Source organism: Notolepis coatsorum, assembly GCF_963971535.1.
Source record: "Notolepis coatsorum genome assembly, chromosome: 1".
In the NCBI taxonomy this organism is placed as follows: Eukaryota; Metazoa; Chordata; class Actinopteri; order Aulopiformes; family Paralepididae; genus Notolepis; species Notolepis coatsorum.
The window spans coordinates 306,652,833-306,676,714 of record NC_140165.1 but is presented as its reverse complement, the minus strand read 5'-3'; the positions used below and the strand labels follow the sequence as shown (position 1 = coordinate 306,676,714).

The 23,882-nt window shown below is 42.7% G+C and overlaps 1 protein-coding gene across 2 annotated transcripts; it reads right to left on the bottom strand.

Moving 5' to 3' along the window:
* Window positions 1-99: 99 nt before the first annotated feature.
* Window positions 100-21,934, bottom strand: LOC311239425 (histone H4 transcription factor). Of its 2 annotated transcripts, none has more exons than XM_084327729.1 (10): window positions 21,812-21,934; window positions 18,707-18,920; window positions 16,007-16,236; window positions 14,395-14,506; window positions 13,596-13,748; window positions 13,162-13,236; window positions 12,050-12,170; window positions 7,461-7,599; window positions 6,763-6,887; window positions 100-6,303 (listed from the first exon to the last, which is right to left on the bottom strand). In XM_084327729.1, the coding sequence occupies exons 2-10, from the start codon at window positions 18,855-18,857 to the stop codon at window positions 5,868-5,870; spliced, it is 1,542 nt and encodes a 513-aa protein (XP_084183855.1). In that variant the 5' UTR covers window positions 18,858-18,920; window positions 21,812-21,934; the 3' UTR covers window positions 100-5,867. The 2 variants fall into 2 exon arrangements, with proteins under 2 accessions (XP_084183855.1, XP_084183856.1); XM_084327730.1 differs by having other exon boundaries at window positions 21,816-21,933.
* Window positions 21,935-23,882: the final 1,948 nt, after the last annotated feature.

Sequence of the window (23,882 nt, the reverse complement as noted above, 5' to 3'; positions counted from 1 at the left end):
AAGGTTTGCGATTATTGGACCGAAGGTTGATTTCTGACAGACTGACCAATGAACCACAACCTATAATATGGTAGCAGCTAAAAATATCAATGACAAGTGTTGAAAAGCAGAATTTAATTCCTTGATGAACATGACATGTTTACATAGAAATCTATGTAATGGGAGTTGATCAATTGGTATTTATGCACATTTACACAAAAAGAAAAAGTACTTTGAAAACATAACTTGACAGTTGGCAAATTTACAAAAACAACCAAATGTTATCTTGTTCAAAAAGAGTTAATTACATGAACACACGGTGGTCATGGCAATCTAAAAAAGAGATTAGCCATCCGTTGCTTTTACCGAGAAGCAACAATCCGGTATCTCCCGAAACCGAAAAGAGCCGACTGACAACTTGATCAATTTAACACTGTCGAGTTCAGAGTAACATTTCAAGGATTAACAAATGCATGCCATTCCAGACCACTTAAGTGCACAGTCATATTCTTCCAAAAGATTTTACGAAAAAAGTTAAATAAACATTACTGGAAAAAGAGCTCTAGTTATTCAGCACTTTTTCACTACACTTGTGGTCTCCTAAAGCGGCTCTGTAGAATTTCAGAGCAGCGCGGTAGTTCACGAGGAATGTGACTAATGGCCGTGTACTCACAACATGACTCCGTAAGCGCTGGAGGCCGTAGTGCTAGAAGCGTTATTCTCCTACAGGTCTATTACGATACAGTCAGAGAAACTCAGTAAACAGTTCCCTCTTGCAATTCAGGCAAAAGCGAAGAGAGAGGTTGCAAGTAGGGACGCACGATACCACTTTTTCCAGGAGCGATACAGACAACCTGGGCTCTGGGTATCGGCCGATATGGAGTAGCGATCCGATCAGTTACTTTTAATGGACGATATAAACTGGGACAGTCGTTTGTCTCGATTAGAGTTAACGTGTAAAAAAAAAAATGGGACAAATCAAGTCACTTTGATTTCTGGCACGTTATGACATGTTATTGGATTTTAGTATCGGGATTCTCAGATATCAATTTAGATTGCAAATAGGGATGCACTAGGCTTATATCAGGCTGAAATACAGCAGTTATCCGATATTGGGCTGGAATACTGCAGTTATCCAGAGTCTACAGTCGTTTTCTGATATCAGCCTGAAATACAGTGTTGTTTTCCGATATCAGGCTGAAATACAGCGATGTTTTCTGATATCAGGCTGAAATACAGCGATGTTTTCTGATATCAGGCTGAAATACAGCGTCGTTTTCTGATATTAGCCTGAGATACAGTGATGTTTTCTGAAATCAGCCTGAAATACAGCGATGTTTTCTGATATCAGGCTGAAATACAGCGATGTTTTCTGATATCGGGCTGAAATACAGCGATGTTTTCTGAAATCAGGCTGAAATACAGCGACGTTTTCTGATATCAGGCTGAAATACAGCGATGTTTTCTGATATCAGGCTGAAATACAGCGATGTTTTCTGATATCGGGCTGAAATACAGCGATGTTTTCTGAAATCAGCCTGAAATACAGCAATGTTTTCTGAAATCAGCCTGAAATACAGCGATGTTTTCTGATATCAGGCTGAAATACAGCGATGTTTTCTGATATCAGGCTGAAATACAGCGTCGTTTTCTGATATTAGCCTGAGATAGTGATGTTTTCTGAAATCAGCCTGAAATACAGCGATGTTTTCTGATATCAGGCTGAAATACAGCGTTGTTTTCTGATATCAGGCTGAAATACAGCGATGTTTTCTGATATCGGGCTGAAATACAGCGATGTTTTCTGAAATCAGGCTGAAATACAGCGACGTTTTCTGATATCAGGCTGAAATACAGCGACGTTTTCTGATATCAGCCTGAAATACAGCGATGTTTTCTGAAATCAGGCTGAAATACAGCAATGTTTTCTGATAGGCTGAAATACAGCGATGTTTTCTGATATCAGGCTGAAATACAGCAATGTTTTCTGATATCAGGCTGAAATACAGCGATGTTTTCTGATATCAGGCTGAAATACAGCGATGTTTTATGATATCAGGCTGAAATACAGCGTCGTTTTCTGATATCAGGCTGAAATACAGCATCGTTTTCTGATCAGGCTGAAATACAGCGTCGTTTTCTGATATCAGGCTGAAATACAGCGTCGTTTTCTGATCAGGCTGAAATACAGTGATGTTTTCTGAAATCAGGCTGAAATACAGCAGTGTTTTCTGATATCAGGCTGAAATACAGCAGTGTTTTCTGATATCAGGCTGAAATACAGCGATGTTTTCTGATATCAGGCTGAAATAGTGTCGTTTTCTGATATCAGGCTGAAATACAGCGTTGTTTTCTGATATCAGGCTGAAATACAGCGATGTTTTCTGATATCAGGCTGAAATACAGCAATGTTTTCTGATATTAGGCTGAAATACAGCGATGTTTTCTGATATCAGGCTGAAATACAGCGATGTTTTCTGATATCAGCCTGAAATACAGCGTCGTTTTATGATATCGGGCTGAAATACAGCAATGTTTTCTGATATTAGGCTGAAATACAGCGATGTTTTCTGATATCAGGCTGAAATACAGCGATGTTTTCTGAAATCAGGCTGAAATACAGCGATGTTTTCTGAAATCAGGCTGAAATACAGCGTTGTTTTCTGATATCAGGCTGAAATACAGCAATGTTTTCTGATATCAGGCTGAAATACAGCAATGTTTTCTGATATCAGGCTGAAATAGAGTGATGTTTTCTGATATCAGGCTGAAATACAGCAATGTTTTCCGATATCAGGCTGAAATAGAGCGATGTTTTCTGATATCAGGCTGAAATACAGCGATGTTTTCTGATATCAGGCTGAAATACAGCGATGTTTTCTGATATCAGGCTGAAATACAGTGATGTTTTCTGATATCAGGCTGAAATACAGCGTTGTTTTCTGATATCGGGCTGAAATACAGCGTTGTTTTCTGATATCAGGCTGAAATACAGCGATGTTTTATGATATCAGGCTGAAATACAGCGATGTTTTCTGATATCAGGCTGAAATACAGCGATGTTTTCTGATATCAGGCTGAAATACAGCAATGTTTTCTGATATCAGGCTGAAATACAGCGATGTTTTCTGATATCAGGCTGAAATACAGCGATGTTTTCTGATATCAGGCTGAAATACAGCGTCGTTTTCTGATATCAGGCTGAAATACAGCATCGTTTTCTGATCAGGCTGAAATACAGCGTCGTTTTCTGATAGGCAGAAATACAGCGTCGTTTTCTGATCAGGCTGAAATACAGTGATGTTTTCTGAAATCAGGCTGAAATACAGCATTGTTTTCTGATATCAGGCTGAAATACAGCAGTTTTCTGATATCGGGCTGAAATACAGCGTTGTTTTCTGATATCAGGCTGAAATACAGCATTGTTTTCTGATATCAGGCTGAAATACAGCGTTGTTTTCTGATATCAGGCTGAAATACAGCGTCGTTTTCTGATCGGTCTGAAAGTTGTTTTGTGCAGAATTTTCCTAAATACTCAAATCTGATACAAAGAGCAAAGTGCAAACATGTCAAAAATGGAGGCAGATTCTCCACACATCAATAGAGGTGAAGTCTCTCCTCCAACGCTGGAACACTATGGGGCCCTATTTTGAAAGAAATATGAACGGTAGTCAATGGTGACAGACAAATAACCTTTTGTACTCGTTAAAAAAAATCTATAATTGTGCCATGAATTACACATGCGTTTGAATGAATGCATTTATATAGCGCTTTTTGAGACACTCAAAAAAGCGCTTTACAATGTAGGGTGGAAATGACCTCCTTCACCACCACTGTGTAGCAGTGGCACCCAACCTTGGGCTAAGCAGGCTCAATGGCCGCCATACACTGGCACCAGGCACACATCACACTACAGTACACAATGGCTGAGAGGCTCAGGAGACAGGGATTGATAAGGGGGGGGGGGATGATTATGTGGCCGCCTTGATGTCAGAGACCTGATTGGGAATTTGGCCAGGAAGGTCGGGGGACCTCATTGCGATAAGACTCCCTGGGTTCTTTAACGACCGAATTCAGTCGGGACCTCGGTTTAACGTCTCATCCGAAGGACGGTACTCGCAGCTCTCCCAGTCACTGTGCCATGACAGGGACATTATTACTGCCACGTCCAGAGGTCAGAACACCAGTGGCCTCGATGATCATACGAGTTAATCAACTGGTTAACCCTTTCTGCGGCAAACCCGAGTATAGTCGGGTTTCGTCGCCAACGGTTGAGCGCCAAACCCGAGTATACTCTGGGTTTTGATCCTTTGATCCCAGTTCTAGACACTCGGCCGGAGCTCCCCGGGTTTCCCTGGCACATCTGCCTACGTTACAATTGCAATGGCGATCTAATCCTGCCAGGTGGCAGTATCGCCTACCTTTTTAACTGGGATAGTTTAGTGTGGACACACGCCTCAAAACCTATTTACCGTATAAACGAGTAATCGCGATGGGATCACTGGGGATTATTCTTTTTAGAGTAACTTCTGGCTAAGGTAACGTCCATCCTATGTCTATTTTACCGAACCTGAAACATGTTTTTGGTTACAATAGCAGTTTTGAGTTAAACATTGTGAAGACATATGTACATGGTATATACCTTTGATTTGAAAGTATTTAGGGTTTCAGGCGAGCAACCTGAACGATTTGGGCATATTGCATATAACAAGTCATATCTCGCGATCTATGAAAAGAGACTGGATTATTTTGGAAAGGGTCGATGTTTAGCGTGTAATAGTGTACAAACTACAGTATGTAGGAATTAACTGGTTAGTCAGTGATGGACTATGAACAATGCCTGTCAGATGAGCCATACTAGGTCTCCATAGCTATAATACAGAACACACGATGGGTCTGCAAATTGCTAAAATGGTCAAAAACGCTGGCGCTATCAAGTAAAGATGGGAAAACAGCGTGGCGGTCAATGAGTTAATCAACCAACGATCATGAATCCAGAGCTCCTCTACCCATGTAGCCACTCTGTCAAAATGTCAAACTAGTTTGTCAATTTAAAAGTGCAATTGTCTCAGCTAGCTAACGATACATTTATAGTATCAAAAGATCGATAAAGTTGCACAATTATCTTTTAAATTGACAAACATGTGTAATTCATGGCACAATTCAAACGAGATTCAAAATAAAAAGCTTAAGTCTCTCACCGTTTACTACTGTACATATTTCTTTTTGTACTTAAGTTAAAAACAGTCGTGGCAGCAGAGGGCTGAGCCTCTGGGGACGCAGACATTTGTCCAGATCCAAAACCCATGCGGATGCCCTACAAGAAAGTTGTGTTGGAGCATACAGTTGTACGGACTCTCTCTCCTTCAACTAACTGCACCTCAGTCGGGCACCAAGAAAAGGATGTGCATACACACGTTATCTCAATGTCTCATAGAACGATGTTAGGTAAACCCAAACTTAACAGAACAGTAAACGTAATGAATAGGAACTCAGTTTAGGACTCTGAAATGGACCCATCTCAAACCCTGCCCCCTTTTCTTGATCCTCCAATCACAACTGTTGCTTCCGTTTGCAGGGTTGACAACAGCTCTCTATTCTTAATGTTATTGACTAACGTTACACACAAATTGCTGCCTCTCTCTACCGTTCCCGCTACACTCCGACTATTCGCTGCTTGCTCTTAAAGGAGCAGACAACACCCTAATCTACTTTTATCACATTTCAGAATGTTGAGGGACAAATGGATAGAAACATGTTTGAAGCAACAGTTGTGATTGGAGGATAAAGAAAAGAGGGCGGGGTTTCAGATCGGTCCAATCCGACAGTGCGTCCTTAGCTGCCGGCATATCCACGAGGCGAACAGAGTCAGCGCAGGGTGGTAGCTTTTACACCACATCCATGCCCAGGCCCCTGGCCACCGCAGTCAGAGCCTTGACCGCTCCAGAGGTCATCCCGCCAGAGTCGTCCTCGTCCAGGGGCAACCCCTTCGGCTCGTCTTCAATGTCCGGTATGCTGCTCATGACGCAGTAGACGGGAGAGTCACTGGGCCTGGGGCTGGGGTGGGAGGACGTGTCCTCGTCTCCGGACAGCTCCGAGGAGGAGTAGTAGGATGAGCAGGAGGAGGGCGACGTGGAGCCCGGGGGAGAGACGCGCTTGCCCCCGGCCCCCGCGGAGGCCGTCTGCGTCTGGCTGCTGGTGCCCGGGCCTGTCCCGAGGGTCCGGCGCCGCTTGGCCATGTTCTTCATGAGCTCCTGGGTCACCTCCACGGTCTCGTAGCGCACCATGTTCAACTTCAGGAAGCCGTCTTCATCCTCTTTGTATCTGTGGGAGTGAATCAAAAATAAAAAAGCACATGGGCTACATCATACTTCACGGCTGATATCTGAAAGGTGCAAGGCAAAGATTCACACTGGCACACTGCATACATTTACTACAATGTTTAACAAAAAGATATATTTTTTTTTTTAAGCACCCGATGTCAGATGATGGGTACACAGATTCAAAAGTGTCCATTTGTTCCACATTTTAGTTGAAGCACTATTAGGGTTGGGTACCGAACTCTATACAAAACATTTAAAGGTACCAAAATGTTGTGCCCTTAAAAGTACAAAGTACAAGAGTGTAATATACTAGACAAGAGGGAGCCTTTTCCACAAATATATATATTACTGTGCCATCATCAGGCCAGAGTCCTTCACCCTGGACTGATACCCGACAATGACATTTCATAATTGTTTAAAAAAAAGTAATATTTGCGGTAATTCACTGGAGATATCGTACCTAAACCTGGAGTGTCCAGACGGCCATTTTAGCTGGTGCTTTTTGCGCAGGTGAAGAGTGAGCGTGTAACTCCAGGAGAAGGTCCTGTCACAGATATGGCATTTGTATCTCGAGAGCATGCCACCCTGCGAGTGAAAACGCATGCAGTAACGTAAGCAACAGCACATCACTCCAATCATCATCATGCCAATACATACATAATGTGTTTTCTAAGCTAAATGTTATACTTATATGTAAACTATAAGGGTGACAGGTTCCCTGTGTTGTGGAGAATTCAGATAAGCATAGCGTTCGGTTATGTCCTGATTAAGAAAATGAATTGCTTACTTCACAGCTTTCCCTGAGTAAACACCGTTTAAACATTACACCATATCTATTTATTCTTACAAATTTGCACTACCCCTACTTCATTTTAGTATATATATATTTTTTTGCTTTGTATATTTTGTAGCGTTTGGTCTTTATCCTTTTGCTGTATGAAGCACAATCTCAGGAGGGTCATACAGAACCAAGCATTCCACTGTAATGTACATGTACCTTATTATGTGACAAATACATTTAATTTGAACAAAAAGGGATCGGAATTCGATCGGGTTTAATATAGCAGACACCGAGCTAATTAAAATATGCAATGATGGGCTCCGATCGGGACGTCCCTAGTTGCCATCGCGTTCCTCTCGTACCGCCCACTGACTGACCTCGTGTACCCTCTTGTAGTGCTGGTTCATGGTGTGGGCCATGCGGGAGGAGTAGTCGCAGCCCTCCACAGAGCAGTGGTAGGCAGCGCCCTCGTTGTGGATGTCCATGTGCTTCTGTAAGTCATGGTGGTTCTTAAAGCTGCCAGGAAGAAAACAAAACAGTAACACTTGGTTGAACAAGGTGCAATGTTATTTCATGAAGGTGACTATGAACCGATACACAGAACAAGGCGCTAGTGCAATATTATTTCATGGAGCTGAAATTAAAAACATTATTACACATGAGTGAAGGAGGCATAAGTGCTATTGTGAAATCTCTTGGAGAGGGCGGGGGGGCACACTGTGTTAACACTGCTGCCTCACAGCAAGAATGCCCTGGGTTCAAACCCTGGCAGGAGACTGTGTAGAGTTGGCATGTTCTTGTGTTTTGGCGAGTTACCTCCCACTAGGGCTGTCAGTTGTCCTTAACACTTTGAATGCCCATAACGAATATTCTCGGGTTTACCCCCCGCGGGTTGAATGCCCATAACGAGAATGTTCGTTTGTTCTCGTTTTTTTTTTATTAGCGATCTGAATTCATATTTCATCAACCGAGTCTACCGTTGGTAAATCAGCCACCCCAGGCACTCGGATGTGAAAAAAGCACCCCCTATCGTCTCCCAGATGGTAATTCACCCTTTTGGATTGGACTTTTTCCTGCATGAGGAAAAAAAAAACCGGACTCCACATTTTACTTCTCACGCATGTGACCGGAGCCGATCAGCTTCATGCTGGACCCTCAGCACAGCGTGGTTACTGTGTTTTACAGTATAAGTGTGGGATCAATAAAAGGATAGATTTTTGGAATGGCTATCAGGAATTGGAATAATCCATTTGGATACCATCTGATCTCAGGTAAGGAATCTATTTTACCAGTCTTAGGATAATCAGACCCGTTTTCACGGAGATATAAGCTTTTCCCCTATAATGTGATATGGCTGTTTGACTGTAAGAGCGATCAGAAACTGAGAGAATCTATTTTCAGCGCGCGGCACCAGCGTGCACACGTACACATACTATCGATAATCTAGCGTTTATTTGAAAACGTCATAAATAGGCAGAAAAATGACAACGTTCTAGAATATTCCAATAAAGGGCGATTATCATGGAATCTCTTATTTTTTTCTGTGAAAACGAGGGCTTTTCAAAATGCTACAAAACGGAAATGAACAGATAAAAAAACAATCCGCTTCGACAATGTTGACTGGAAATGAGTCATTGATAATGCGACGGGCAGCTTAGACATGGATTAGGCGATATTAACGTTAACATTGAAGCGGATGGTGGGCATTCAAGCAGTAAATGTGCACCCCCTGCTGGGCATTCAAAGTGTTAATAATACCATTTGAATATGCTGAAATTAGGCTAATTCAATTTGAATATTAATGATGAAATGCATAAAACTTTGGTAGATTATTTCTCCGTTGTAACAATGCTTCTTGGCAAGACATTTTATACCGTTGGAAAGCCTGTTTATTTACCTTTTAGATGGTGCCCCATTTGTAAGGAACATGCATTTGTGGGATGAGCAGCACAGCCGAGTATGTGGGTTGTGCTCATGAAAAATGTGACAAATCTTATTCAAACAGCTTATTCTATTGTTGCCATCGACTCTCGTTTGGTGGATTGGATGCTTGAAGTCTTATCAGTAACAAGGAAGAAACGAGACATATTGGCAATTTTACAATTTAACAAACAGTCAGAAGCCTCAGTAGCATGTGGAAGAACCATACACAGCCACAACAGCCTGGCACCTCCACATGTTGGACACCAGCGTGGTCACACTGCTGTGGGATGGCATTCCACTCCTCAACCAGGAGGTGTCGCAACTCTCAAGTCAGCCAACGTGGTGGTGTTGGTCACTAGGGCCGTCTTAAATACTTCAAAGCTTTGTTCGATGGGCATGGGATTCGAATATGAAAATAAAATTCGAATATATATATATATATATATTTATGCAAAATCAACTCTGCCTCTTTGTTAATAACAAGCAATGCCGTTTGTTATTTAAGATGAGGTCAGACTCGGCACTGACAGATGTGTTCATTGTGCTGCTTTTATAAAGCCTCAAATGACGGCTTACAATAGTTCATGAAAGCAAAGTGTTTAGTTTGTCTAAGATTTTAAAAGGTTTCAACTTTACAGCACTGACAAAGTTGAACAAAGTGCTGTACAAGTCCCACAACAGAATACATTTATTTTTTATTATTATTATTATTTTCTCAAAGCTTCGAATTAAAATCGAATCTCGGCCCCCGAAGCGTCGAATTCCAAAAAAGAATTCGAAGGTCAGCCCTATTGGTCACCCTAGCACGCCTAAGCTGATCCCACAAGTGTTCAATTGGGTTGAGGTCAGGACTGTTGGCAGGCCATTCCATTCTCTCTACTCCCAAAAATTCTGGAGGTAGTCTCTGATAAACCCGCTCTGTGGGGCGAGCGTTGTCATCTTGGAGGATGGAGTTCGGTCCCAGACTGGAGATATGAGATTGCCACTGGTAGGGGGAGGTGTGGAAACGTGACCATAGCTCAGCGTAGGAAGGTCCGATCAAGGTTCATATCTGAGGAGGTGCCAGGCTGGTGTGGCTGTGTGTGGTTCTTCCACACGCTACTGAGAATTCTGACTGTTTATTAAATTAACAAAGTGTAAAAAATTGCCAATATGTCTCGTTTCTTCCTCGTTACGGAGACTTCAAATCATCCAATCCACCAAACAAGATTCAATAGCAACTGCAGAATAAGATTTGTAAACTTTTTCATGAGCACAACCCACATACGCAGCTGTGCTGCTCATCCCACAAATGCATGTTCCTTACAAAATGGGGCACCATTTAAAAAAAGGTTAATAAACAGGCTTTCCAACGGTATAAAATGTATTGCCAAGAAGCATTGTTACAACAGAGAAATAATCTACCAAACACAAATTTCCAAACTTTATGCTTTACGTTTTTTATTACCACATCAAAGCAGGTGTAAAATGCTTATAAAAGCTTCATAGGCTCTTTTCACAGTGGCCATTTTGACCCGTCATCACAGGGTTAAACACAGGTGTGACTAACATTAATTATGGTCCAGTTCCATTTAGGTCGATCATAGCCATTCCAGAGAGACAGCACAACACCTAAATGTAATGGGGCCATAATTAACGCCATTAGTTACACCTGTGTTTACCCTGCGATGACGTGTCAAAATGGCCACCATGGAAAGGGCCTATTGTCGGTCGTATTTGCCATTATGGGCGGGACCAATTAGGAAACCATCAATCAAAAGGCATTGGGTTGTGCTTTGCAACACCCATTTAAGATAAGATATTCCTTTATCGATCCCCTTGGGGAAATATTTAATAATAATTTATTGGTTTGTATAGCGGGCACATTTTTTCAAAAGTCACGAATAGGAGACAAGAACCAGTGATGCGTTTCCAGTAGGGATGTCTGATATCATCGGCTGATATTGGCATTAAAATGTGATAAATTTTTTTTAAACATTTACCCAGGCAAGCAAGTAAGAACTAATTCTGATTTTATTTATTGTCAAAAGTATGCATAATGTTGCGGTAATTCCACGACAAGAGATATGTAATGTTAATTACCTGAAATTATTCCGTTTTTGGGCAGGGGGGGGGACCCTGCATATATATCGGTTGATATCGGTATCGGAAATTAAGAGTTGGACAATATCGGTATAGGTAAAAAAGCCAATATCGAACATCCCTAGTTTCCAGTTAATCTCATTTCAATGTTTTTTCTTAGTATTCATTTAGATTCCACTGGCAGTATGGTATTATTATATTAAAATTCATTCAGACAGCCCTACTGCTCCTAAACAGTTTTGTTAAATGCAGAGGACACAGTCCTGAGAATGAGATATGAAATTTCCCATATCGTGATAGAAGATTCTGTCCATATCGCACAGCCGCCCTAATGCCAGCAGATAACTCCCAGAGCCATTCACTAAATCTTGTGTTTTCCCTCGTTTTGACCATTCCCCGTGTGTCGGCTGTGTGCCTGGTATAAATACCCCATCGGGTCCAGGGGAGGTGCGGTAGCTGTGACTACATCTGACCCACGACTAGGGGTGGGCGATATGACAATATTAAATAAATATCGGGTACAGTTAATTAACAAGCATAGATATCGTGATGTTTCTCACAATCCCTCATGTCAGTTTCTAAGCTGCCGCGAGTTACTTTGGCGCAGTGCTTTACACTCTCGCTCCCTCACAGGGGGAAAAAAAATTACCCGCACATATACGCACGCACACACACCCAGAGACAGAGAGGCGGTGCCACAGGTTTGTTTGGAGGAAACAGTATTAGTAAGAGTGTCTGTAGACTGCTCTTTTAGAAATATGTTGCAGGGACTATTTTAATAGTCATGTTGGCGTGACTGTATGCTTCAAAGGGTTAAATCAAGCATTTTTAAGTGCTTTAGAGGAAATGTCAAAATATCGTGATGTATATCGTGTATAGTCATAGCCAAAAAATACAGTGACATCATTTAGAGGCCATATCGCCCAGCCCTACCCACGAGTCCACGACTCTCCAGTTTTACCTGCTCTCGCAGAAGTCACAGGGGAAGGGCCGCTCGTCACAGTGGCGGAACTTGATGTGGATCTTCAGAGTTGCTAGGGTGGTGCAGGTCATGTCACACAGGGGGCACTTGATATGGTTCACTTGGGGAGAGAAAGAGGGAGTTGCACGTCAGATATACTCTACTACAGAATCAAAGCAAATTTATTTGTAAGGCCCGACGACACACGTTATTGTCCCCATGGGCCGGACACGTCTTCTTTAAACAAGTCAAGAAGGGCGCGGCCGGGTAGCGCAGCGGACTAAGCGCCTGTCTACCACCACAGAGACAGTGGGATCGAATCCAGCTGTGGTGCTTCCGGGTTGGCCGACCGTCCACACTAACACAATTGGCAGTGTTAGCGGGTGGGAAACCCGGCGAGGGTGGGTCCTGGTCGTTGTAAACAGCGACTCCTACAGTTCGGTCGGGGCGCCTGCACAGCAAGGGAAGGATCTGGGAGAGGTAGTGTGCTCCACATGTTACACTCTCCCAGTGGGAGTCCGTGCTGCCAGGTGAAATGAAGCGGTGGGCTGGGTACACATGTGTCGGAGGAAGCATGCGATAGTCTCCGCCCTCCCGGACCGACGGTAGGGGATAGAGTGCGCAACGACCAGGAAGGGGATTGGCATAACGACTAACATTGGGATGGGAGAAAAACAAAAAAAGGGGGGAAAGATCTTTTTTTTTTTTTCTTTTTTTTAAGAAAGTCAAGAAGAAACATCACAATAAATCAACAAAACAAAAAAGAACATGAAATCCAAAATAAAATGTAAAATAAACAAATGCAACACTCCCAGACATACCCCACACGAAGGTAAGGAAAAACTCACTAAAAACCTAGCAATAGGAAAAAAACACCACAGGCAATGTGGAGGAGAGAAACATTAGAAGGGCCGTTAAAGGGGGGGGGGGGTCTCCCTTCTTAGATGTTGGTGATAGTAGTGTTGCTATAAAACAGGCGAAACAGTTGGTAAGTGTACATATATACGTGTAATAAAACACAAATATGTACATGCAATAGCAACTGGGGTACATAACATTACAAGAAGAACGATACATCAACAAACTGTGGTTCAGAGGTTGGAGAGAATTACCGTGTTGCCGCACGTGGTCTCTCAAGAGCCGCTCGTTGGCGAAGCCTTTGCCACAATGCTCGCACACCAAGGACTCTGTCGGAATGATAAACGGTGCATTTACAATATTGTTCCTCACATACAGACGGCGGAGGCAACCATGCATGGTGGCAACCCACTCATCGGGAGAAATGAGGGGTTGAGTGTCTTGCTCAAGGACACTCGACGCGCTGCCTGGGATTCTAACCGGGAACCTTCCGATTACCAGATGACTACTCTACCTCCTGAGCCACTGTCGCCTCCAGTCCTAGACTTAAATATGGAACCACTCAAGAGGCAGACTATAGAAAGAATCTAAACAAATCAATACAATGCAAAGGGATCAGGGAAAATATACTGTATATATATATATATATATATATACACACATGACAATAACCAACAAGCCTTCTCACCCTTTGGCTCAGCCTGCCGGTGGAGATGGTCGAAGAACTTAGTGTTGCTGGAGAACATGCAGCCGCAGGTGGGACATGCCACCACTCTCTCCTGGGTGTGACTGCGCAGGTGTTCTCGCAGACGGTACTTGATCTTGCAGAAGGCGTCGCAGGCTAAAGATAAAAAACAAAGGAGTGGAATAACAGAACCAACCGTCAGTCAACCATAGATCACAATACACTGAAGTGAAAAGTGCAGCAGGACACACATAGCAGTAGGATAGGTTTCCTCTGGGCCCGTCCAACTAAAAAGGAAGAAATGTCCCGTCTGCATTTCTGTCCGTCGTGTCCTTCGCAATATCTCGAGAACCGTTCTTCCGATCGACTGCACGCTCTGTGGGTATATCGCAGAGGACCCAAGGGAGCGCAGTGTCAAGGTTGGTGCCATTTGGCCAGATATATACTATAGCAACAAACTTTACGTTTGGCAGATGTATTGCTAAGGACCCAAGGGGGTGCAGTGTCGAGTGTGAAGTCGACCAGATGAGCGGTTAGAGAACTCTGCCAGCAGGGCCAAGCAATCGGCACACACTCTGAACGGGGCACACCTTCCGAACGGGCACGGCATGCATCCTACTCTAGGAAGCTTTGTGAATACTAGATCTAGTCTGGGGGTCAATGAACAGCAGGAACACTTGTCCTTGTTGTGACCTTATTCAAACTAAGAGAGTGAAGCAGACCCTTTGATCATTAGTCCCACTCGGAGTGGCTTTGTGAAAATAAACCCTGGTGGTTTTCCCTCCTGGTTCAGGCGTAGTACCTCTCCAGTGGCAGAAGAGGGCCTGCTGCTCCTGCGAGAGGGGCTGCTGCTCGGTGCACTGGACGTGGTTGTCCACGTGGCGGTAGAACCACTCCGGGTTGTTGAAAACACTCTGTGACAAAGACAAGAAGTTAAGAGTTTGTCCTCCGCTACAGAAACTCTTAAGACGACTAAAATCGATTACATTGAGAGGCTTGGAAAAATGTTTGTGGCTAGTTTTTCCACTCACGGTTGATCTCAAGCTATGTAATTGACTGACGTGTCTACAAATAGAATGGGGGGAAAAGGCAGATACTTTATCTATATCAAGCCCCGCGCCCCCTTTATTGATTCTCCAATCACAACTGTTGCAAAGTTTGTCCGAGGAAAGCAACAGTTGCGATTGGAGGATCAAGAAAAGGAGGGGCTTGAGATAGGTCCATTGACTCATTTGATCCTGTAGTAGGCAAAAAACCACATGAAATCTCTGTACATAAATCAGACTGATTAGACTTCCTTTTTTTAACTTAAATATATAGAAATGTGAATTTTATTTTATTATATTAAAGACTCATGGCAATGTAGTGCTTTGATCTAGCAGCGTTTAATTCACCAATCACCATTTAATTTGTCGACTAGTACAGCGGCCGTGCACCCCCCCCCCCCCCCCCCCATCACCTCCCGACCTAGCTGACGCACCCCCCAATGGGTTTCTGTTAGAAAAAAATTTTTTGCTGGTCTCCGTGCACAGAGTTTATTTTTTATTTTATCTCTTCCCACGGCGACTATGGATAGGGAATTTCTTTATTTAATTAAAATGTTCACGACAACATGGATGCATGTACTCTGCCAGCATGTTTAATATCCATAATACTAAAGGTTTGACTAAGATTTTTATAAAATTTTGTACATTTTTTTTTTTTACCACCATTAGCCTTTTCATGTCACGCACCAACTAGAGGGCGCTCGCGCACCACAAGGGGTGCGCGCACCACAGTTTGGGAACCACTGGACTAGTACATCAACAAGTAAGTAATTTGGCCTTCAACAAAGTCTGTTTCATATATTATAGTGCAAGTATAATAATAAAACTTTATTTGTATAGCACCTTTCATACAGAAATTGCAGCTCAAAGTGCTTCACAACAGAAAAAAGGACAGGCATAAAATGAGCACATAAAGTGCACAGACATAAAAATCAGTTTTTCACATTAGGATCTAACATCCCAACAGGCCACCTTGTTTATGGTTTGATTCAGTTTTAAAAATAGACTATAATAAAAAGAGTAAGATAGAATAGACAGAGTAAAATAGTGCAGTGCAATAAGTAGAATAGAATAGACATAAAATTTGCACATAAAGTGCAGACATAAAATCAGTTTTTTACAGTGCGATAAAATTGTTCTGGATGAAAGTATTTACCTTCTCCGTGTGGTATCCACAGTTTAAAACCCGACAGTCTTCCCTCCTGTTTGATACCCACTTTGAACCTATTATAGTGCAAGTATAGTAACTAACTTCAGATAAGGTTTAACAAATAAGACGTGTTTGATACCCACTTTGAGCCCATTATAGTGCAAGTATAGTACTCCAGATAAGGTTTAAACAAATAAGACGTGCAGCAGCCTACATACATCACAATGCTCCCAGTGGCAGACGAGTCCCTCCGAGCCGTCTGCGACCATCAGGTTGTTGCTGTGCTGGTCCTGGTTGCAGCCTGGGAGGCTCGGGTGGGACTTGAGCAGCTGCGTGCCGATGAACTTCAGCTTGCCATGGTAGTTGTGGAAGTGAGCGTGGAGCTCCAGTTCCCTGGGGCTGCCCATGGCCAGGAACTCACAGCCCTCCCACAGGCAGGCGTAGTCATCTAGACCAGGAGGAGAACGCGACAGCCGTGATTAAAAAAAGGAAGGAAGATTATTACGTGATTAACATAAAAGAACACGTCGCCAACATTTTTGGGAAATTAGCTGAACGGGCACACCTTCCGAACAGGCACTGCATGCAATCCTACTCTAGGAAGCGTTGTGACTGAATACTAGATTACTAGATCTAGAACTAGTCTGGGGTCAATGACCAGAAACACTTGTCCTTGTAAACAAACTATAAGAGACTGAAGAACTAGAACTGAAGAACTAGAAAATTTGATCACATCACACCAGTTTTGTCCGCCCTACATTGGCTTCCTATCCAAGCCCGCTCTGACTTTAAAGTGCTACTCCTCACCTACAAAATTTTAAATGGGCTTGCACCGCTCTATCTATCTGATCTCATCTCCCGATACTCGCCCGCTCGTGCTCTGCGCTCACAAAATGCGGGGCTTCTATCGACCCCTAGGGTTAAAAAGAAATCCGCCGGCCACAGAGCCTTTGTCTACCGCGCTCCCTACCTGTGGAACAAATTACCTGCCGTCATCAGGGGCGCCTGCTCTGTCGAAGCTTTTAAATCCCTGCTTAAGACTCATCTTTTCTCTCTCTCCTTCAACCTACCTTGATCTCACCTGGTCGGGGACTGACCTTTAGATTAATCTGTGTAGTTTAGTTATGGTACAGGGTACTACATGGTACCACTGGGTAGTTTACTATAGGGTAGTTTAGTTAGGGTACAGGGTACTACATGGTACCACAGAGTACTACTTGGTACTGCATGGCATTACAGGGTACTACATGGCTTACACAGCTCTACATGGCACTACAGGGTACTACATGGCACCACAGGGTACTACATGGCACTACAGGGTACTACAGGATACTACGGGGTACTACATGGCACTATGGGGTACTATAGGGTACTACATGGCACTACGGGGTACTACATGGCACTACAGGGTACTACATGTCTGCTCCTTTGCAGCACCACAAACATGGGAACTCTCTAACTCTTCCCCCCCCCCCCTCTCCCTCCCCCTTCTCTCTGAGTACCCGTCTCCTGGCGCTGACCAAGGTGATGGATGCCTCGGGGTCTTGGCCAAGCTTGTAGTGACTGCTCTACATGCACCTCCGAGGCATTGGATCAGTTATTCACCGCCGTCTGTCCGTGGTCCTGTCAACTGATTAACAGACTGTTAACAGATTAACAGTCAACGCGGTTTCATTGCTGGGTTAAGTACTTCTATTCTATTCACATAATACGCTTACTTCATATATCTACTCCATTCACATATATGCCTACCACTTGTATCTATTGCTATGTCCGCCTACTACAATCTCATGAGCTGTCTAACGCCTGTCCCGTCTCCCTGTCTTCCTATGACTTGCTGTCCTGGAGTGTTGACCGGAGTGTTGGACGTCCCGTGACGAAGGCCGGGAGATTGCGACCCCCTCTGCGTGCCCCCCTGTCTTCGGAGGTTTCGTAGTGGTGACCGGAGTGCCGGATGTCCCGCGATGATGTCGGGGAGTTCGCAACCCTCTCTGTGCCACCCCCCCCTTCCCCCTGTCTCCGGCTGTCCCTGAGCAACGACCGGAGTGTTGAATGTCCCGTGACTAAGACGGGGAGGACGTGACCCTCTTGCGCCGCCCCTGTGCTTCAAATAGATCCGCTATCAACTCTATCTTTAATTTTTCAAAATGTACAGTTGCTATTGCATGCACTCATCTGTGTTTCACCACACACATGAGTGCATGCTTACCAACTGTCCGTCTGCAACACTACTATCACCGACATCTAAGAAGGGAGATCCCCCCTTGAACGGCCCTTCTAAGGTTTCTCTCCTCCACATTGCCTGTGGAGCTTTTTTCCCTATTGTTAGGTTTTAGTGAGTTTTTCCTTACCTTCGCGTGGGGTATGTCTGGGAGTGCTTGCATTCTTTCATTTATTTGCATTCATCTAAAAAATGTTTGGACCCTATGGTATTCTTGTTCTGTTCTTGACTTATTGTTATGTTGTCTTCTTGACTTGTTTAAAGAAGACCTGTACGGCCCATGGGGACATTAACGTGTGTTGTCGGGCCCTATAAATAAATTTGATTTGATTTTGATTTGAAGCAGACTCTTTGGTCAGTATTCCAGACAGTACACGAGTTGGCAAAGGGAAGATGTTTCCCAGAGAGTGAACAGGGAGCGAGCACAAAAGGGCACTGCTCCCCTGCCTCACTGGACTTTGCTGTGGCACTGGAATGGAACCCAAGCTCACACTGATGATGAGCCCGATTACGAACAGTGCAGAAAGATTACCACAACATTTAGAAAGAAGGAGAGATTACGTTACCCCTTCAATTGTAACGGATTCAAATAGATACGGCAATCATTCCCTTTTTCTTGGCATAGCCTTGGGAGTGAAATTCCACTCCTGTGTCGGGCTCTAGTGGCATAGTAGTCTTGTGTGTCGCTCTCACCCACCCAGTTCCTCCATCGCATCCCTCTCTCCGAGGTGGTCTTTCAGGTGCAGTGACATGTGTTCACTCAGCTCCTCCATGGTGCTGCCCTCGTAGTTGCAAGATGCCCACTCACACACCACCACCAGGTTGGAAAGCTTCATGCTCCTCGCCATGACGATAAGTATGAACACAGAGTGTAGCTAGCCTTCAGTGCTCACGCGCCTGCTCCTCATTACCTAGACACAACACAGAGCAACAATCATTGCTAAGAGAGTAGCTGAAATGTGATTGTATTCCAATTGTACCTGGAAGTTGACAATCAATTCATTTGTTATCTAGTGTTAGATAAAACAGTTTATTACCGCAATCTAAAGCTCTGCGTTAAACATGCAGACATATATAAGGCTGCGGTTACACTAGGGCCAGTTTTCGTTTCAGTTTTCAATTTCGTTTTTCAGAACGCTACGTAATGGCAGGCAAGTTAGACATCGTTTTGTCTCCTGACCAGAGTGATGTATATACATGTAGTACAATGCCAAAGCAGTAGGTGGCGATGTAGTTCAAACATGAAGGCCACTTCACTCCACATCCTGCTCAAAATCTCGGAAAGCCACCATCTTTATACCTCGCATGAGCCATTTAGCTACATAGCATTTATTTTTCAGCAAGAAATAAAGTGCAATAAACAAAAACGGATACATTCACTGTGTGTTCTGCCTCATTTGTTGATGATACAAAACTAACATCAACACAATTGACAACCAAGAGCGGAGTTTAGTCTCACAAAAATATCGCAGATTTTGTTAACTTACGTGCTAGGGATATGCCATTATAACAGTATAGCATTGTGGCTAGCAGCGTCGTAACGTTAATGCTAGCAGAATGAATGGATGTAAAGTTAAACTTTATTTAACAGATTGCAGAATGGGTACAATACAATACGGCTCTATACAAACAATTGTTAACACTTTGATTGTCACTCACGAGTTCTCGGATTTATAATAGTTACGTTGAAAGCCACTCACGAGATTCTTGGAATTATTTTTTTAAGCGATCTGAAATCATATTACATCACGCGAGCCTACCCTAGCCTACCCAAGAACGGCCGGCGATCAGATGTGGGAAAAAAGCGCCCCCCATCGTCTCCCAGATGACATCAGGGATTTTGGAATGGACTCAATGAAAATGGAAAAAAAATCCTGTACTCTACATTTTCCAGTCCACTGATGCAGCCGGGGTTACCAGAGTTCATTATGGATCCTCTGAGCGCCGCGGATCATGAGTTCTACTGTATACACGTTAGATCTATACACTTATCGATTTTTTTGAATGGTGATCAGGAATTGGAATATACCAGTTGGATACCATCTGATGTCATGTAAGGAATCTATGTTATCAGTGTTAGGATAATCAGACTCGTTTTGATGAAGATATAAGCCGTTTTGTGAAATGTGCTCTATCGGTTTCACTGTAAAATCCATGAGGAAATGAAAACAGCTATTATCAGCGCACGGCTCGAATGGGCGTGCGTGTACGTATAATATTGATCATCTAGCGTTTATTTGAAAACGATCATAAATAGGCCGACAAATATCAACGTTCTGGAATATTCCAGTAAAAGACGATTATCACAGAATGGCCCAGAATGGGCTGTTTTTTACCTCAAAACGGGTGCTTTTCAAAATGCTCTCAAACAGAAATGAAGTGATAAAAAACCAATCTGCCTTGACAGCACTGACTGGAAAATGATTCTTTGATAAGCGACAGGCAGATTAGACACATAGCCATAATTTAAAACATAGATTAGGCGATATTAACGTTAACATTGAAGTGGATAGTGGCATTCAAGCACTAAGTCGTGCGCCCCCTGGTGGCACTGAAAGTGTTAAGGGAATGCAGACTGTTGTAGCTTGGACTGGGCTCCTTGTAACAATAACTTGACAACACGTTGGTAGCCGCAGCTACTTGGGGACAGCTCTGCTGTAAACACTGGAAATAACCGTGCAGGTCTCTACTGCGCATGGGCATTGGGCAGAACAGCTCCGTATCCGGCTCGCGCAAATTACATGGCACCAGTGTCGGCGAGTTTCCAAAACGAAAACACCTTTTGAGCGCTGCCACTAGGAAAACGTGTTTCCTGCCAAAACTGCGTTTCTTTTTAACTTGGACATGCAAACGTAATCATTCGAAAATAGAACGTTGCCGTTTTACACCAGTGTAACCATGGCCTAAGTTAAACGCAGGATCACATTCCATCAGTCAGTTCCAGTCTGTATTTACATCAGTCCAACAGCGGATTAGCTTGAATTGAATTAAAATATGTATTAACAGATTGCAGAATGGGTACAATACAGTACGGCTCAATACACACAATTGTTAAGGGGATGCAGACCAGAGAAAGACCTGTGTCTTGTTTACATCAGGGTCCCCCATTTTCAATTCATGCGGGTGGGGGAAACTGTACAACTGTACAAGCAAAACTGTACATTGGAATATAGACGAAACCATACTTGGTTCCAAGATGAGGGTCGCGTGTATTATTGGGTTAGGACATTTACAGGGGCCAGTTTCGAATTGCAGTCTCCTGTAGGTGCTCTTTGAGAGTGGTTTTTGAAAGTGGGTAGTGATGCACATTCCTTTACAGCTTTGGGTAGGGCGTTCCACATTGATGTGGCATAATTGCGAAACGTGTTTAGTCCCTTGTTTGAGCCGAATCTGGGTTTAACATCATGTAGCGTTAGTTGGTTTTCTAGGTGACAATAAACCTAACGTTAGCTAGCTATAGACCACTGCACTTCCGCGTTACATGGAGCTCGTGAGGGGGCAGAAAACAGGTAGCATACATGTATAGAGACCACTGCACTTCCGCGTTACATGGAGCTCGTGAGGGGGGGGGCGCGAGGGGATACAATGTTGATTATAGCCTTGACGTAAGTGGTTGTAACTGCCGTAGCTACTACGGCAACCCTTTAAAATGCTACGGCAGGCTCTAATAAACATTAATTTATTGTATCCCCCCCCCCCACCCCCACGTTGTCTCCCATGATGAGCTCAAAATAAATACCTGTTGTTGTCCTAGCTCCTTCTTTTAGCTAACGTTGGAACAAGAACGATTAACGTTACTTACGCACTTGCCGGCTTTATGGACGCCTGCTATCATCGTTTGTGACATTATTCCGTATCCACGCGGCGAGGTTGTTTTTCTCTCTCTGACATTGTTTTCTTCCTTCAACACGAAGAGAAATCAAAGGATCTCTCAAGACAGACAGACGCGTTGGCTCCCGCAATTTCCAAAATGCTTCCGCCTACCTGGAGCATTCGAGATTATTAAGAAGAGCGACTTCCAGCGAGGTATCACAAGCCGGTTTAAATAAGGGATTCTACTTCCGGTCTGAATATCAAAATATAGTTTGATTGATTGATTGAAAATTTTATTAACAGATTGCAGAATGGGTACAATACAGTACAGCTCAATACACACAATTGTTAAGGGGATGCAGACCAGAGAAAGACTTTCGTCTTGTTTACATCAGGGTCCCCCATTTTCAACTCATCATATAACATACATGTCACATACAGATAGACAGTACTGCTACATCTATACATTTATGACATACCAGATTTACAAATACAATACTGTTTGTGATACAAAAAGAGTCTAAAAAAGAGAGTATATACATTTGATGAAGAAACTGTAGTGTACATTGGAGGAGGTGGGGTGGAGGGGGTCGGGTAGGTGGGGTGGGGAGTATTGACGTGTATTAATTAAAGTTAAAAAGAAACCAAATGAATGATGAAGGGTCTGTTAAATAATATATCTATACAGTATATTTGTTTATATTATATTTTATGTAAATCACAGTTATAGGCCTCCACGTGCACTCACTGGACTATCTTGTTTTTTGTACTTTTTATATTGTGTTTGTATTTATATTTTATATTGTATATTTAGCTTTACAGTCCTATACATTCCAGTATATATATATATATATATATATATATATATATATATATATATATATATATATATATATATATATATATATATAGATATATATAGATATAGATATATATAGATATAGATATATATAGATATATATAGATATATATAGATACTGGAATGTATAGGACTGTAAAGCTGTGTATCCCCCCCCCCCATGCTGCTTTGACACCTGAATGTATAGGACTGAATTTAATAAAGGATCATCTTGTCTTTATCTAATAAAAAATTTACAAAAAAAGACAAAACATATACACATGATACAGGAATCCCTATTATTTCATACAAGTGTACACCCATAGTAGCGTCTAATTCATATCTGAGATCTTTAGAATGCAGTTTAAATAACCACTGCTTACTACCTATTATAGCCTATTGGCCGCATGTAAAAACCTTGTAAAAAGTTAACAAAAAAAGACTTAGACACAAAACATATACCACATGATATAGGAAGCAGTCTTCTTTCATAAACACACACATTTAAACCCATAGTGGCATCAAATTCTTACCTGGGAGCTTTAGAATGTGGTGTCAAGCCAGTTTAAATAAACACGTACACCACATAAACACATGAATTTAACTCTGTAGCATCTAATTCAGACAGTTGTTAAGTGTCTTGCTCAAGGACTGTTCGAGACGCTGCCTGGGAGAAGCTGGAATTGAACCAGGAACCTTCTGATTACCAGACAACGCTCTACCTCCTGAGCCACTGTCGCCCGACATATAGTCCATAAGCCCTATATGATTGATTGATTGAAAACTTTATTAACAGATTGCAGAATGGATACAATACAGTACAGTACGGCTCAATACAAAACAACTGTATGAATTATGGTAGTTGTCATAGTAAAATACAGAATACTTTTCCATTAAATGCTTTTTTCTGTGAGCTCCTGAGAGTGTGCTAGATAAAATAGATACAAAGTATAAAATAGAAAAAGTCAAGAGTACGTAAATAAAGTGTTCAGTCAATCAATATACATAATATATACAATATATATATATATATACAGAGTAAAAAAAAAAGAATAGTACCTCATAATAATAGTAATAGTTACCATAATTACATCACAATTGTTTTTACATGTTTTGCAGATTTTTCAACACTCTAGTCTAGGTTAATAAACGTAGAGGTTCCCCAGACGAGAGTGGATCAAATTCGTAACGCATGTCAATTTCCAGACTTTTATTTTGAAGG

Bases quoted from the DNA above. Each gene is read 5' to 3' on its own strand.
- LOC311239425 (XM_084327729.1), bottom strand. From the start codon at position 18,857: ATGGCGAGGAGCATGAAGCTTTCCAACCTGGTGGTGGTGTGTGAGTGG. The intron at 16,237-18,706 runs GTGGGTGAGAGC...CTCCTGGTCTAG, and splicing joins GGATGCGATGGAGGAACTGG to ATGACTACGCCTGCCTGTGG. The intron at 13,749-14,394 runs GTACTACGCCTG...TTTTATCTTTAG, and splicing joins CCTCTTCTGCCACTGGAGAG to CCTGCGACGCCTTCTGCAAG.